At 42.2% G+C, this 18,321-nt stretch overlaps 1 protein-coding gene across 1 annotated transcript in view; it reads left to right on the forward strand.

Annotated features, from left to right (window-relative positions):
• The window catches only part of ABCC4 (ATP binding cassette subfamily C member 4), a 994,138-nt gene that overhangs the window by 772,555 nt on the left and 203,262 nt on the right, over nucleotides 1-18,321 (forward strand). Inside the window, exon 22 of the mRNA XM_053707839.1 lies at nucleotides 7,726-7,845. Coding sequence (XP_053563814.1) covers nucleotides 7,726-7,845 — 120 coding nt within the window. The remainder of the gene's footprint in view (nucleotides 1-7,725; nucleotides 7,846-18,321) is intronic.

Here is an 18,321-nt window from a genome sequence, read left to right on the forward strand (position 1 = left end):
TGCCATTGCTTTTTGGTAATTAGAAGGCTGCTAATTGCAGCTGTACACCACACTTTTATTATTCTCAGCAGTGAAGGGGTTAATCTGGTATCTTGTAAGGTTAATTTTAGCTTTAGTGTAGAGATTGCCCTCCCACCTGACCCTTCCCACCCCCTGATCCCCCTCTCAAACAGCTATTTTCCCTCCCTCACTCCCCACTGGTCAGCCCCATCTTAAGTACTGGCAGACAGTCTGCCAGTATGCAGTTTTAGACTTTTTTTTATAATTATTATTTTCTTATTATTTTCTTCAGTGTATGATTACCCCCTTACCTTCCCTCCCCCCTGATCCCTCCCAAAAAGTTTTTTAACCCTCTCCCCTCTAACTAATTTCCACTATCTTAGGTACTGGCAACTGTTGCTAGTACCCAGTTTTCTATAATTTTTATATAATAAAAAGGAATTTTTTTTTAGTGTAGCTGCCCCTCTCATTTATCCCACCTCCACCACCAAGATTGTCTCCCCTACCCTCTATTCCCGCTCCCTCCTCCAACCCTCCTTCCCTCAAACCTTCTGCTCTCACCATTTAATTTTAACCGTAGTGTAGGGGTCCCACAAGTTCCTGCCCCTCCCTCCCCCTCCAGCGATGGGCCATCCACCCGCCTCCCTTCTAACCCTCCCACACCACCAACGATCGTCACAACCGATGCAGCGAGAGACACAGAGTGTCTCTCTCTGCATCGACAACTATGCAACTTGTGGGGCATGCAAAAATAGTGCAATTTCACCACTGCTAGCGAGATTGCGGCAGAGAGAGGCCCAGGACAGCAGCATCTTACAGGGTATGGCGATGGTCATTAAGGCATTAAGTGCTTGGGAAAAAGTCCATTGGGGAAGGGCTTTTAATTTACTATATATTATTACATTAACTGAATTTTACCCCAAACTTTAAAATGTATCTACTTCTATTTTATGATTATATTTTTAAGATGACCTTATCTAAACTGCTTTTTTCAGATAGTTTGTTATATTGTTAATAGATTTGTATACAACAAATAAGGTGATCACTAAAGAGAAATGATTGACAAGTCTTGTGTTATACAGATCATGTTAGGTGACATTTATTTTCTATGAGAAATAACCATTGAACAAAAGAAAAGAGAAAAAAAAATGTGAAAGAAATGGGAGCTACTGTAGCTTGAAAGTGCTTTAAAATGACTCCATTGTAAAACTGTCATACCTGCTGTTAGGCATAACCAGTCACTGTCCTTTTGTGTTCCATTAATGTATGGGAGTAAGCTCTGTGGAGTATAGGAAGTAGCTATCCAGAGACAATATTTTGACTTGCTGAAGCTCTAACCTGTATTGAGTCGCCAGTCAACCATATAACGGATGATTCACAAATGTCAGTAATGAGAATGCAGATGATATGTGTTAAATAACAGGCTTTCTTATCAGAAGAATGACAGAAAAAATACATTTGGGCTGTCACAATAATATATGACTGTAGCACTTCTGTCAGTAGTGACGTGAACTTTCCAGTGACCATGAACAGATATGACAAGGCCTGCCTATAGTATAAATGTGAAAAAAGGAATACATTCTTGTATGATAATAGATCAAAGTATTGATTCATGAATATTTTTCTACTCCGTCAGGATTTTTTGTTAAATAACAATAAAGCAAATTAACTACGCAAATACATTTTTATTTTACTGCTGTCCTTGTCAGAGTACAACATATTACTTAGATGTACTAGTTCTCAGCAAGACTGAAAAGCCTTTGTGTTATGATTTTTTTTAAGTGAAAATTATCTATTTTTATAAAGATATGGCATTTTGCATCAAATTTGATAAGATTTCTCAGTTTGCGGCAAGTTTTCTCACTCACTAATGCTGCTTTATAGATTACTCCCTTTCTATATTCAAATTACACACACTCATTTACATTACATTAGTTGTAAGTCTTATGTATTTGTGTACTAGATATATACAAAACTTTCATGTTTACATTTCTTTAAGATCTTGTTGATGCAGTTTCATATAATGACCTGGTCTTACTGACTATAATTGACTTATATAGCCCCTACATGCATTATTGTTTTATGCTTATCATAACATTATAGTAAAACAGAGAATATAGAAGTGTGAACAATAGAAATACTAAACTGATCATTTATAATCAATTTCTCCAACATAGGTGTGTCCGGTCCACGGCGTCATCCTTACTTGTGGGATATTCTCTTCCCCAACAGGAAATGGCAAAGAGCCCAGCAAAGCTGGTCACATGATCCCTCCTAGGCTCCGCCTACCCCAGTCATTCTCTTTGCCGTTGTACAGGCAACATCTCCACGGAGATGGCTTAGAGTTTTTTAGTGTTTAGCTGTAGTACCTTACTTGGACGACATTCTGATTCAAGCGTCGTCCCTTCCTCAAGCAAAGGCTCACACGGACATTGTCCTGGCCTTTCTCAGATCTCACGGATGGAAAGTGAACGTGGAAAAGAGTTCTCTATCCCCGTCAACAAGGGTTCCCTTCTTGGGAACAATAATAGACTCCTTAGAAATGAGGTTTTTTCTGACAGAGGCCAGAAAAACAAAACTTCTAGACTCTTGTCGGATACTTCATTCCGTTCCTCTTCCTTCCATAGCTCAGTGCATGGAAGTGATCGGGTTGATGGTAGCGGCAATGGACATAGTTCCTTTTGCGCGCATTCATCTAAGACCATTACAACTGTGCATGCTCAGTCAGTGGAATGGGGACTATACAGACTTGTCTCCGAAGATACAAGTAAATCAGAGGACCAGAGACTCACTCCGTTGGTGGCTGTCCCTGGACAACCTGTCACAAGGGATGACATTCCGCAGACCAGAGTGGGTCATTGTCACGACCGACGCCAGTCTGATGGGCTGGGGCGCGGTCTGGGGATCCCTGAAAGCTCAGGGTCTTTGGTCTCGGGAAGAATCTCTTCTACCGATAAATATTCTGGAACTGAGAGCGATATTCAATGCTCTCAAGGCTTGGCCTCAGCTAGCGAGGGCCAAGTTCATACGGTTTCAATCAGACAACATGACAACTGTTGCGTACATCAACCATCAGGGGGGAACAAGGAGTTCCCTAGCGATGGAAGAAGTGACCAAAATCATTCTATGGGCGGAGTCTCACTCCTGCCACCTGTCTGCTATCCACATCCCAGGAGTGGAAAATTGGGAAGCGGATTTTCTGAGTCGTCAGACATTGCATCCGGGGGAGTGGGAACTCCATCCGGAAATCTTTGCCCAAGTCACTCAGCTGTGGGGCATTCCAGACATGGATCTGATGGCCTCTCGTCAGAACTTCAAAGTTCCTTGCTACGGGTCCAGATCCAGGGATCCCAAGGCGGCTCTAGTGGATGCACTAGTAGCACCTTGGACCTTCAAACTAGCTTATGTCTTCCCGCCGTTTCCTTTCATCCCCAGGCTGGTAGCCAGGATCAATCAGGAGAGGGCGTCGGTGATCTTGATAGCTCCTGCGTGGCCACGCAGGACTTGGTATGCAGATCTGGTGAATATGTCATCGGCTCCACCTTGGAAGCTACCTTTGAGACGAGACCTTCTTGTTCAGGGTCCGTTCGAACATCCGAATCTGGTTTCACTCCAGCTGACTGCTTGGAGATTGAACGCTTGATTTTATCGAAGCGAGGGTTCTCAGATTCTGTTATCGATACTCTTGTTCAGGCCAGAAAGCCTGTAACTAGAAAGATTTACCACAAAATTTGGAAAAAATATATCTGTTGGTGTGAATCTAAAGGATTCCCTTGGGACAAGGTTAAGATTCCTAGGATTCTATCCTTCCTTCAAGAAGGATTGGAAAAAGGATTATCTGCAAGTTCCCTGAAGGGACAGATTTCTGCCTTGTCGGTGTTACTTCACAAAAAACTGGCTGCTGTGCCAGATGTTCAAGCCTTTGTTCAGGCTCTGGTTAGAATTAAGCCTGTTTACAAACCTTTGACTCCTCCTTGGAGTCTCAATTTAGTTCTTTCAGTTCTTCAGGGGGTTCCGTTTGAACCCTTGCATTCCGTTGATATTAAGTTATTATCTTGGAAAGTTTTGTTTTTAGTTGCAATTTCTTCTGCCAGAAGAGTTTCAGAATTATCTGCTCTGCAGTGTTCTCCTCCTTATCTGGTGTTCCATGCAGATAAGGTGGTTTTACGTACTAAACCTGGTTTTCTTCCAAAAGTTGTTTCTAACAAAAACATTAACCAGGAGATTATCGTACCTTCTCTGTGTCCGAAACCAGTTTCAAAGAAGGAACGTTTGTTGCACAATTTGGATGTTGTTCGCGCTCTAAAATTCTATTTAGATGCTACAAAGGATTTTAGACAAACATCTTCCTTGTTTGTTGTTTATTCCGGTAAAAGGAGAGGTCAAAAAGCAACTTCTACCTCTCTCTCTTTTTGGATTAAAAGCATCATCAGATTGGCTTACGAGACTGCCGGACGGCAGCCTCCCGAAAGAATCACAGCTCATTCCACTAGGGCTGTGGCTTCCACATGGGCCTTCAAGAACGAGGCTTCTGTTGATCAGATATGTAGGGCAGCGACTTGGTCTTCACTGCACACTTTTACCAAATTTTACAAGTTTGATACTTTTGCTTCTTCTGAGGCTATTTTTGGGAGAAAGGTTTTGCAAGCCGTGGTGCCTTCCATTTAGGTGACCTGATTTGCTCCCTCCCTTCATCCGTGTCCTAAAGCTTTGGTATTGGTTCCCACAAGTAAGGATGACGCCGTGGACCGGACACACCTATGTTGGAGAAAACAGAATTTATGTTTACCTGATAAATTACTTTCTCCAACGGTGTGTCCGGTCCACGGCCCGCCCTGGTTTTTTTAATCAGGTCTGATAATTTATTTCTTTAACTACAGTCACCACGGTACCATATGGTTTCTCCTATGCAAATATTCCTCCTTAACGTCGGTCGAATGACTGGGGTAGGCGGAGCCTAGGAGGGATCATGTGACCAGCTTTGCTGGGCTCTTTGCCATTTCCTGTTGGGGAAGAGAATATCCCACAAGTAAGGATGACGCCGTGGACCGGACACACCGTTGGAGAAAGTAATTTATCAGGTAAACATAAATTCTGTTTTTTGTGCATGGTTTAAGCACAAACACAAGAGAGTTTAACACATTTCACCTATGTCTATGCCATTTTCAATGGACAACAGAAAATGTGTCAGATTGCTAGATGGAATGGGATATAGACCACATTGCTCCTGAACCAAATATCCTAGGTTCTGTCCCTATGAAAGTCAGTTATTATTTATATTGTGTAATTATTGTGTTCCTTTGACAGAACTCAGACTAAAATGTCCTAAATTTACAAATATATTTGCAGCTCATTTTTAATTATAAACTTATATATAGTACAGATAATTTGCATAGAGAGTTTGTGAATGTCTTCAAAATATCTCTAAGATGGTCTGTCTGCTTCTATGCTTGTATGAATGAATTGTAAAACTGCTAAGGAACTTATCAAGAGTCTAAATAGTTCAGGAGATAGCGTGCAAAGTGTTAAACATTTGGTGGCTTAGGTTACATGCTGTGCAGTGATTGCTTGATATGTGCTGAAGGTCATTTATATGTGTTCCTATTTGGCCACAGCAAAGTAGATATGATAAACAACACTGGAGAAGCTTTTCAAGGCATATGTTCTTGGAGTGCAAAACAAAACATTTTGTAACATGCGTTTTGTATGTAGCTAATTTTCAGTCAGATGATTCATTTCTGATGTATATATAAAATGGCATACATGTCATTGTAATAATCTTTGTAATAGCCATGTATTACAGCTCATACTCAAATAACTAAACAATGGCAGAGATATTTGCAAATCACATAGCATATTAGCTTCTGTTTCATACATAAAAAATTATTTGTTCACTTACTCATTTGGCAGCAACACATTATATATAACAATATGTTGCAACCAGTCGGTTAACCCCTTAATGACCAGACCATTTTTCAATTTTCTTACCCTTAAAGACCAGGGCTATTTTTACATTTCTGCAGTGTTTGTGTTTAGCTGTAATTTTCCTCTTAATCATTTACTGTACCCACACATATTATATATAGTTTTTTTCGCTATTAAATGGACTTATATACCATTATTTTCATTATATCATATCATTTACTAAATTATAAAACATGATGAAATAATTCTAACTTTGACCCCCAAAATCTGTTACACATCTACAACCACCAAAAAATACCCATGCTAAATGGTTTCAAAATTTTGTCCTAAATTTAGAAATACCCAATGTTTACATGTTCTTTGCTTTTTTTGCAAGTTAAAGGGCAATAAGTACAAGTAGCACTTTGCTATTTCCAAACCATTTTTTTTTTCCAAATTAGCGATAGTTACATTTTAACACTGATATCTTTTAGGAATCCCTGAATAACCTTTTTTTTATTAGACAACCCAAAGTATTGATCTAGTCCCATTTTGGTATATTTCATGCCACCATTTCACTGTCAAATGCGATTAAATAAAAAAAAAATCATAAACTTTTTTTTATATATATATATTTTATCTGAAGTTGAGGATCCCCAACTTCCCTGATCCCCCCCCCCAAACAGCTTTCTAAGCCTCCCCCCTCGACCTATTGGCCGCCCTCTTAGGTACTGGCAGCTGTCTGCCAGTACCCAGTTTACTAAAAAATGTGCCATTTTTTTTTTTCTAAAAAAAATAAACACCCCATTTTCTGTAATGTAGCTGCTATACCCCCTCCTCCTCCCCGATCCCTTTCCAAACATTTTTTTACCCCCTCCAGATCCCTTTCACTTTGCTTCTGCCTCCTTGTACTTTAACGTTACTTTTCGCACACGCGCACGCTCCCTCGCCCTGCCCCTCGCCCTCTTGCATGCTCCCGGACACGCAGGAGCAGGAAATCGCACCAGTGATGGGCCACCCACCCGTCTCCCTGCTATGGCTCCCAACCACCAACGATCTGCACCATCGCCGGCCAATGCAGAGAGGGCCACAGAGTGTCTCCCTCTGCATCAGATGCATTAAAAAGGTTATTGCAGGATGCCTTAATATCGAGGCATCACTGCAATAACCTGAAAGCGACTGGAAGTGATCACGATTGCTTACAGCGCTTGAAAGCCCTGAGGACGTACAGGGTACGTCCTTGGTCATTAAGTGACAGTTTTTGTAGGACGTACCCTGTTAAAAGGGACATAAAACCCCAATTTTCTCTCCCGTGATTCAGATAGAAAGTTGAATGTTAAAAACCTTTTCAAATTTTCTGCAGGAAGCCATTTTTCATGGATGTTATTCATATACAAGAACACTAGATGGCAGCACTATTTCCTGTCATGTAGCACCCCAGACATGTGCACGGTACCTACCTAGATATATTTTCAACAAAGAATACCATAAAAACAAAGCAAATTTAATAATAATATATGTGAATTGAATACTTTTTAAAATTGTATTCTGTCTCTAAATCATGAAAGAAAAGTTTTGTTTTTCATACTTTTGGTTCAGTGGCACTTGCATACATTTGTATTGTGAGGGTTGAAGTGTAGCTTTTATGTTTCAAATCTCTACATAAAATACTTTATTAAATATTTCCCATAGAAATGAGGAAAAGTTCCAAAATCTTTCAAGATCTCTTTAAAATGTAGAAATAAGAAAACAAAATAAACATACACACAGGACATAGAATAAAATGTGAAGTAAATTAAATCTACTACTTTTTCTTTCTAGCTCGAAGTCCTGTGTTCTCCCACTTATCAGCTTCCCTCCAAGGACTTTGGACAATTCGTGCTTTCAAAGCAGAGCAACGTTTCCAAGAACTTTTTGATTCACATCAAGATCTTCATTCTGGTTTGTGTGACTGTTTTTTCATTTTTCTTTTATGTAAACCTATTTTAAAGAGTTTGCAAACAATTTCAAGAAATTAGCCTAAACCTGATACACTTAAATGGGCATGAAAGTAAAAATTAAGGGCTAGACTACGAGTGGAGTCCTATTTAGCGAGCATATTACAAGTTGAAAGTAAAAAGTTATCTCTCACGCGCTAACCAGATGTGCGCAAAAAGCCAAAGTTAGAATATTGCACGTGTGTTCACGTATTCCCCTATAGAAGTCAATGAAGCAAAAAAAGTGGGGAAAAACCTAACATCCTATTCGAACGCAAACCCAATCGTATATTCTCAAGTGCCCTAAACAGACATGACATTGTGAATATTTCACATTACAATGTTCTTCACATAGAAGAATACGTTCTATTTCTCTTGTTAGGTGTATCCAGTCCACGGATCATCCATTACTTGTGGGATATTCTCCTTCCCAACAGGAAGTTGCAAGAGGATCACCCACAACAGAGCTGCTATATAGCTCCTCCCCTAACTGCCATATCCAGTCATTCTCCTGCAAGCTCTCAACATAGCTGGAGCTAGTAAGAGGAAAGTGGTAAAATATAGTTAGTTTTTTCTTCAATCAAAAGTTTATTGTTTTTAAATGGTACCGGAGTGTACTATTTTCTCTCAGGCAGCATTTAGAAGAAGAATCTGCCTGCGTTTTTCTATGATCTTAGCAGAAGTAACTAAGATCCACTGCTATTCTCACATATGTCTGAGGAGTGAGGTAACTTCAGAGGGAGAATGGCGTGCAGGGTATCCTGCAATAAGGTATGTGCAGTTAAGTTTTTCTAGGGATGGAATTTGCTAGAAAATGCTGCTGATACCGGATTAATGTAAGTTAAAGCCTAAATACAGTGATTTAATAGCGACTAGTATCAGGCTTGCTATCAGAGATATATACTCTGATTAATGTGCAATATAAAACGTTTGCTGGCATGTTTAATCGTTTTTATATATGCTTTGGTGATAAAACTTATTGGGGCCTAGTTTTTTCCACATGGCTGGCTTTATTTTTGCTGAGGCTTTCCACTGTTATAGTATAAAAGTTACAGTTGGTGCAGTTAAAATTACAGTTAAAATTACAAACTCAGCAGCAGTCCCCTGCATGCTATAGGACATCTCTGAAGGGCTCAAAAGGCTTCAAAAGTAGGAGCTGTGGCAGTTGTTATGACTGTTTAAAAAACATATTTTTCGTTTTGTTAATCTGTTTTTTGTATTAAGGGGTTAATCATCCATTTGCAAGTGGGTGCAATGCTCTGCTAACTACACTGTAAAAATTTTGTTAGTTTAACTGCCTTTTTTCACTGTTATTTCAAATTTTGGCAAAATTTGTTTCTCTTAAAGGCACAGTAACGTTTTTTTTTTTTTTTTTATATTGCTTGTTAACTTGATTTAAAGTGTTTTCCAAGCTTGCTAGTCTCATTGCTAGTCTGTATAAACATGTCTGACATAGAGGAAACTCCTTGTTCATTATGTTTAAAAGCCATGGTGGAACCCCATAGGAGAATGTGTACTAAATGTATTGATTTCACTTTAAACAATAAAGATCAGCTGTTATCTTTAAAATAATTATTACCAGAGGATTCTGACGAGGGGGAAGTTATGCCGACTAACTCTCCCCACGTGTCGGACCCTTTGACTACCTCTCAAGGGACTCACGCTAAAATGGCGCCAAGTACATCAAAGACGCCCATAGCGATTACTTTGCAGGACATGGCGGCAATCATGGATAATACCCTGTCAGCGGTATTAGCCAGACTGCCTGAATTCAGAGGAAAGCGCAATAGCTCTGGGGTTGGACGTAATACAGAGCGTGCAGATGTTTTAAGGCCCATGTCTGATACTGCGTCACAATATGCAGAAGCTGAGGAAGAGCTTCAGTCTGTGGGTGACGTCTCTGACTCGGGGAAACCTGATTCAGATATGTCTACTTTTAAATTTAAGCTTGAGAGCCTCCGGGTGTTGCTTGGAGAGGTTTTAGCTGCTCTGAATGACTGTGACACAATTGCAGTGCCAGAGAAATTGTGTAGACTGGATAAATACTACGTGGTGCCGGTGTGTACTGACGTTTTTCCAATATCTAAAAGGTTTACAGAAATTATTACTAAGGAGTGGGACAGACCCGGTGTGTCGTTTCCCCCCCCCCCCCTCCTATTTTTAGAAAAATTTTTCCAATAGACGCCACCACACGGGACTTATGGCAGACGGTCCCTAAGGTGGAGGGAGCAGTTTCTACTTTAGCAAAGCGTACCACTATCCCTGTCGAGGACAGTTGTGCTTTTTCAGATCCAATGGATAAAAAAATTAGAAGGTTACCTTAAGAAAATGTTTATTCAACAAGGTTTTATCCTGCAGCCCCTTGCATGCATTGCTCCTGTCACTGCTGCTGTGGCGTTCTGGTTTGAGTCTCTGGAAGAGGCCTTTCAGACAGCTACTCCATTGACTGAAATACTTGACAAGCTTAGAACACTTAAGCTAGCTAATTGTTTTCTTTCTGATGCCATTGTTCATTTGACTAAACTAACGGCTAAGAATTCTGGATTCGTCATCCAGGCGCGTAGGGCGCTATGGCTTAAATCTTGGTCAGCTGACGTGACTTCAAAGTCTAAATTACTTAACATTCCCTTCAAGGGGCAGACCCTATTCGGGCCTGGTTTGAAGGAAATTATTGCTGACATTACTGGAGGTAAGGGTCATACCCTTCCTCAGGACAGGGCCAAATCAAGGGCCAAACAGTCTAATTTTTGTGCCTTTCGAAACTTCAAGGCAGGTGCAGCATCAACTTCCTCTGCTACAAAACAAGAGGGAACTTTTGCGCAATCCAAGCCGGCCTGGAAATCTAACCAGGCCTGGAGCAAAGGCAAGCAGGCCAGAAAGCCTGCTGCTGCCTCTAAGACAGCATGAAGGAACGGCCCCCTATCCGGCAATGGATCTAGTAGGGGGCAGACTTTCTCTCTTCGCCCAGGCGTGGGCAAGAGATGTTCAGGATCCCTGGGCGTTGGAGATCATATCTCAGGGATATCTTCTGGACTTCAAAGCTTCCCCCCCACAAGGGAGATTTCACCTTTCGAGATTATCTGTAAACCAGATAAACAAAGAGGCATTCTTACGCTGTGTGCAAGACCTCCTAATAATGGGAGTGATCCATCCAGTTCCACAGATGGAACAAGGACAGGGATTTTATTCAAATCTGTTTGTGGTTCCCAAAAAAGAGGGAACCTTCAGACCAATTTTGGATCAAAAGATCTTAAACAAATTCCTCAGAGTTCCATCGTTCAAAATGGAAACTATTCGGACAATCCTACCTATGATCCAGGAGGGTCAGTACATGACCACAGTGGATTTGAAGGATGCTTACCTTCACATACCGATTCACAAAGATCATCATCGGTTCCTAAGGTTTGCCTTTCTAGACAGGCATTACCAGTTTGTGGCTCTTCCCTTCGAGTTAGCTACAGCCCCAAGAATTTTTACAAAGGTTCTGGGGTCTCTTCTGGCGGTCCTAAGACCACGGGGCATAGCAGTGGCCCCTTATCTAGACGACATCCTGATACAGGCGTCAAACTTCCAAATTGCCAAATCTCATACGGACATAGTGTTGGCATTTCTGAGGTCGCATGGGTGGAAAGTGAACGAGGGAAAGAGTTCTCTATCACCCCTCACAAGGGTTTTCTTCCTAAGAACTCTGATAGATTCTGTAGAAATGAAAATTTACCTGACGGAGTCCAGGTTATCAAAGCTTCTAAATTCCTGCCGTGTTCTTCACTACATTCCGCGCCCTTCGGTGGCTCAGTGCATGGAAGTGATCGGCTTAATGGTAGCGGCGATGGACATATTGCCATTTGCGCGCCTACATCTCAGACCGCTGCAATTATGCATGCTCAGTCAGTGGAATGGGGATTACACAGATTTGTCCCCTCTGCTAAATCTGGATCAAGAGACCAGAGATTCTCTTCTCTGGTGGCTATCTTGGGTCCATCTGTCCAAAGGCCGCAGGCCAGATTGGACAATTGTAACAACAGATGCCAGCCTTCTAGGTTGGGGTGCAGTCTGGAATTCCCTGAAGGCTCAGGGATCGTGGACTCAGGAGGAGAAACTCCTCCCAATAAATATTCTGGAGTTAAGAGCAATATTCAATGCTCTTCTAGCTTGGCCTCAGTTAGCAACCCTGAGGTTCATCAGATTTCAGTCGGACAACATCACGACTGTGGCTTACATCAACCATCAAGGGAGGACCAGGAGCTCCCTAGCGATGTTAGAAGTCTCCAAGATAATTCGCTGTGCAGAGACTCACTCTTGCCATCTATCAGCGATCCATAACCCAGGTGTAGAGAACTGGGAGGCGGATTTTCTAAGTCGTCAGACTTTTCATCCGGGGGAGTGGGAACTCCATCCGGAGGTGTTTGCTCAATTGGTTCATCGTTGGGGCACACCAGAATTGGATCTCATGGCGTCTCACCAGAACGCCAAGCTTCCTTGTTACGGATCCAGGTCCAGGGACCCAGAAGCGACGCTGATAGATGCTCTAGCAGCACCGTGGTTCTTCAACCTGGCTTATGTGTTTCCACCGTTTCCTCTGCTCCCTCGACTGATTGCCAAAATCAAACAGGAGAGAGCATCGGTGATCTTGATCGCGCCTGCGTGGCCACGAAGGACCTGGTATGCAGACCTGGTGGACATGTCATCCTTTCCACCTTGGCCTCTGCCTCTGAGACAAGACCTTCTACTACAAGGTCCTTTCAATCATCCAAATCTAATCTCTCTGAGACTGACTGCCTGGAGATTGAACGTTTGATTTTATCAAGGCGTGGCTTCTCCGAGTCAGTCATTGATACCTTAATACAGGCACGAAAGCCTGTAACCAGGAAAATCTACCATAAGATATGGCGCAAATATCTTCATTGGTGTGAATCCAAGAATTACTCAAGGAGTAAGGTTAGGATTTCTAGGATATTGTCCTTTCTCCAAGAGGGGTTGGATAAAGGATTATCAGCTAGTTCTTTAAAGGGACAGATTTCTGCTCTGTCTATCCTTTTGCACAAGCGTCTGGCAGAGGTTCCAGACGTCCAGGCATTTTGTCAGGCTTTGGTTAGAATTAAGCCTGTGTTTAAACCTGTTGCTCCTCCATGGAGCTTAAACTTGGTTCTTAAGGTTCTTCATGGAGTTCCGTTTGAACCCCTTCATTCCATTGATATCAAACTTTTATCTTGGAAAGTTCTGTTTTTGATGGCTATTTCCTCGGCTCGTAGAGTCTCTGAGTTATCAGCTTTACAATGTGATTCTCCTTATCTGATTTTCCATACAGATAAAGTAGTTCTGCGTACAAAACCTGGGTTTTTACCTAAGGTAGTTTCCAACAAGAATATCAATCAAGAGATTGTTGTTCCATCATTGTGTCCTAATCCTTCTTCAAAGAAGGAACGTCTTTTACATAATTTGGACGTAGTCCGTGCTTTAAAGTTTTACTTACAAGCGACTAAAGATTTTTGTCAAACATCTTCCCTGTTTGTTGTTTACTCTGGACAGAGGAGAGGTCAAAAGGCTTCGGCAACCTCTCTTTCTTTTTGGCTTCGGAGCGGAATACGCTTAGCCTATGAGACTGCTGGACAGCAGCCCCCTGAAAGGATTACAGCTCATTCTACTAGAGCTGTGGCTTCCACCTGGGCCTTTAAAAATTAGGCTTCTGTTGAACAGATTTGCAAAGCGGCGACTTGGTCTTCGCTTCATACCTTTTCAAAATTTTACAATCTTGCAATTGTGGCGCGCAGAGCGCTTTGGCTAAAGTCTTGGTCAGCGGATGTATCATCCAAGACAAAATTGCTTAACATCCCCTTCAATGGTAAAACTCTCTTTGGACCAGAATTGAAAGAGATTATCTCAGACATTACTGGGGGAAAGGGTCACGCCCTCCCACAAGATGGGCCTTTCAAGGCCAAGAATAAGTCTAATTTTCGTTCCTTTCGTAATTTCAGGAACGGACCGGCCTCTAATTCTGCATCCTCTAAGCAAGAGGGTAATGCCTCACAGTCCAAAACAGCCTGGAAACCGATGCAAGGCTGGAACAAGGGTAAGCAGACCAAGAAGCCTGCTACCGCTAACAAAACAGCATTAAGGAGTAGCCCCTGATCCGGGACCGGATCTAGTGGGGGGCAGACTATCTCTCTTTGCTCAGGCTTGGGCAAGAGATGTTCAGGATCCCTGGGCGCTAGAAATAGTTTCTCAGGGTAATCTTCTGGAATTCAAGGAACTAGCCCCAAGGGGAAGGTTCCACATGTCTCACTTATCCTCAAACCAAATAAATAGACAGGCGTTCTTACATTGTGTAGAAGACCTGTTAAAGATGGGAGTGATACACCCAGTTCCAATGACGGAACAAGGAATGGGATTTTACTCAAATCTGTTCGTAGTTCCCAAAAAAGAGGGAACCTTCAGACCAATTCTGGATTTAAAGATCCTAAACAAATTTCTCAGGGTACCATCGTTCAAAATGGAAACCGTTCAAACGATTCTACCCACTATTCAGGAAGGTCAATTTATGACCGTGGATCTAAAGGATGCGTACCTACATATTCCTATCCACAAAGAACATCATCAGTTCCTAAGGTTTGCCTTTCTGGACAAACATTACCAGTTCGTGGCCCTCCCATTCGGATTAGCCACTGCTCCAAGGATTTTCACAAAGGTACTCGGGTCCCTTCTAGCGGTTCTAAGACCGAGGGGCATTGCAGTAGTACCATACTTGGACGACATTCTAATACAAGCGTCGTCCCTTTCAAAATCAAAGGCTCATACAGACATCGTTCTGGCCTTTCTCAGATCTCACGGATGGAAGGTGAATATAGAAAAAAGTTCTCTGTCTCCATCAACGAGAGTTCCCTTCTTGGGAACAATAATAGATTCCTTAGAAATGAGGATCTTTCTGACAGATGTCAGAAAGTCAAAACTTCTAAGCGCTTGTCAAGTTCTTCATTCTGTTCCACGTCCTTCCATAGCTCAGTGCATGGAAGTAGTAGGGTTGATGGTTGCAGCAATGGACATAGTTCCTTTTGCACAAATTCATCTAAGACCATTACAACTGTGCATGCTGAAACAGTGGAATGGGGACTATACAAACTTGTCTCCAGTGATTCAAGTAGATCAGAAGACCAGAGATTCACTCCGTTGGTGGATATCCCTGGACCACCTATCCCAGGGAATGAGCTTCCGCAGACCAGAGTGGGTCATTGTCACGACCGACGCCAGTCTAGTGGGCTGGGGTGCGGTCTGGGAATCCCTGAATGCTCAGGGACTATGGTCTCGGGAAGAGTCTCTTCTCCCGATAAACATTCTGGAACTAAGAGCTATATTCAATGCTCTCAGGGCTTGGCCTCAGCTTACAAAGGCCAGATTCATAAGATTCCAATCAGACAACATGACGACTGTTGCGTATATCAATCATCAGGGGGGAACAAGGAGTTCCCTGGCGATGAAAGAAGTAACCAAAATAATACAATGGGCGGAGAATCACTCCTGCCATCTATCTGCGATCCACATCCCAGGTGTGGAAAACTGGGAAGTGGATTATCTGAGTCGTCAGACATTCCATCCGGGGGAGTGGGAACTTCACCCGGAGATTTTTGCCCAATTGACTCAATTATGGGGCATTCCAGACATGGATCTGATGGCGTCTCGTCAGAACTTCAAGGTTCCTTGCTACGGGTCCAGATCCAGGGATCCCAAGGCGACTCTAGTGGATGCACTAGTAGCGCCTTGGACCTTCAACCTAGCTTATGTGTTTCCACCGTTTCCTCTCATTCCCAGGCTGGTAGCCAGGATCAAACAGGAGAGGGCCTCGGTGATCTTGATAGCCCCTGCGTGGCCATGCAGGACTTGGTATGCAGACCTGGTGAATATGTCATCAGTTCCACCATGGAAGCTACCTTTGAGACAGGACCTTCTTGTTCAGGGTCCATTCGAACATCCAAATCTGGTCTCCCTCCAGCTGACGGCTTGGAGATTGAACACTTGATTTTATCAAAGCGTGGGTTTTCAGATTCTGTGATTGATACTCTGGTTCAGGCCAGAAACCGGTAACTAGAAAGATTTACCATAAAATATGGAAAAGATATATCTGCTGGTGTGAATCCAAGGGATTCCCTTGGAATAAGATAAAAATTCCTAAGATTCTTTCCTTTCTGCAAGAAGGTTTGGATAAAGGATTATCTGCGAGTTCTCTAAAGGGACAGATTTCTGCTTTATCTGTCTTACTACACAAACGTCTGGCAGCTATGCCAGATGTTCAAGCATTTGTTCAGGCTCTGGTTAGGATCAAGCCTGTTTACAGACCTTTGACTCCTCCCTGGAGTTTAAATTTAGTTCTTTCAGTTCTTCAAGGGGTTCCGTTTGAACCTCTACATTCCATAGATATTAAGTTGTTATCTTGGAAAGTTTTGTTTTTGGTTGCTATTTCTTCTGCTAGAAGAGTTTCAGAGTTATCTGCTCTGCAGTGTTCTCCGCCCTATCTGGTGTTCCATGCAGATAAGGTGGTTTTGCGTACTAAGCCTGGTTTTCTTCCAAAGGTTGTTTCTAACAAAAATATTAACCAGGAGATAGTTGTACCTTCTTTGTGTCCGAATCCAGTTTCAAAGAAGGAACGTTTGTTACACAATTTGGACGTAGTCCGTGCTCTAAAATTCTATTTAGAAGCTACAAAAGATTTCAGACAAACATCTTCTCTGTTTGTCGTCTATTGTGGTAAAAGGAGAGGTCAAAAAGCGACTTCTACCTCTCTTTCCTTTTGGCTTAAAAGCATCATCCGATTGGCTTACGAGACTGCCGGACGGCAGCCTCCTGAAAGAATCACAGCTCACTCCACTAGGGCTGTGGCTTCCACATGGGCCTTCAAGAACGAGGCTTCTGTTGATCAGATATGTAAGGCAGCGACTTGGTCTTCACTGCACACTTTTGCCAAATTTTACAAATTTGATACTTTTGCTTCTTCGGAGGCTATTTTTGGGAGAAAGGTTTTGCAAGCCGTGGTGCCTTCCGTTTAGGTAACCTGATTTGCTCCCTCCCTTCATCCGTGTCCTAAAGCTTTGGTATTGGTTTCCACAAGTAAGGATGACGCCGTGGACCGGACACACCAATGTTGGAGAAAACAGAATTTATGCTTACCTGATAAATTACTTTCTCCAACGGTGTGTCCGGTCCACGGCCCGCCCTGGTTTTTTAATCAGGTCTGATGAATTATTTTCTCTAACTACAGTCACCACTGTACCATATGGTTTCTCCTATATTTTTCCTCCTGTCCGTCGGTCGAATGACTGGGGTTGGCGGAGCCTAGGAGGGACTATATGGCCAGCTTTGCTGGGACTCTTTGCCATTTCCTGTTGGGGAAGAGATATTCCCACAAGTAAGGATGATGCCGTGGACCGGACACACCGTTGGAGAAAGTGATTTATCAGGTAAGCATTAATTCTGTTTTAACTGGAAGGTTGGGAGAATCTCTAGCCAGGACAGAGACAAGGTAATGTGCAGGATTTTCAGACGGTATTTTTACAGAGTTCCCCAATGTGGTGGGTGCAGGAAGAGTAAAAATGCCATGAGTAGGGGATGTAGTTGAAGCTGTACTCCCATCGACCATCTGTTTCGAATCAGGTACCATTTCTTAGAGCCTGTTACAAATGGTTGCTTATTGAACAGATTTGCTCTCAGTAGCTGGGTCATCTCCAGGGGTATTTTCCAGTTTGCTAATGGAAGTATAATTTGTTCCCTTAGCATCAGAGTCCTTTTTAGACTTGGCTGTGTCTTGAGTTGATCTTACTTATACTTACTTATTGTGGGGGAACTGGGATGCGGTGACCAGTTCCCCCACAATAGAAACAGAGGTTGTTGTCTTCGCTGAGTCTTTTCCTCTTCTGTTAAGGGTTTTTTACAACCTTTTCTTGTTCGGGAGGTAACTTCAGACAAGGTTTCAGTTGGAAGACATAACGTTTCCACCAGCTCTGTAAAGTATGTCCTTGATAAACTTCAATACAGCTTCCAATACAGCAATAATCCCAGAGGGCTCTCTTTTCTGGTCTTCACATTCTGTCATGTTCTGTCTCAGGATATTTTGTGAGAGCCTCATTGTCTGGAACAGTTGCTTTAAAAGATTAGTAGAAGCCATATAGATTGAAAAGATAACAGATTTATTTAAATAACAAAATACTTTGAATGAGCATATTCTTGCAGGGTATTTTAAATATGTACTATTCAGGTATGTTATGTCCACATACGCCAGGAGTGGAAAGGAACAAACAAGTAAGCAGAGATGCAGATTCAAAATGTAAAGTCTCTCTCCTGGAATAACTGAAGTACAGGAATTTGCACAAGGCAGGAAACAAACTTAAACTGTGCAGCAAATTCAAAGATAAAGTCTTCCTCCAAATATGTACTGAAGTACAGAAAACAGGTTCTG

The sequence above is a fragment of the Bombina bombina genome, chromosome 3 (genome assembly GCF_027579735.1).
Source record: "Bombina bombina isolate aBomBom1 chromosome 3, aBomBom1.pri, whole genome shotgun sequence".
NCBI lineage: Eukaryota > Metazoa > Chordata > Amphibia > Anura > Bombinatoridae > Bombina > Bombina bombina.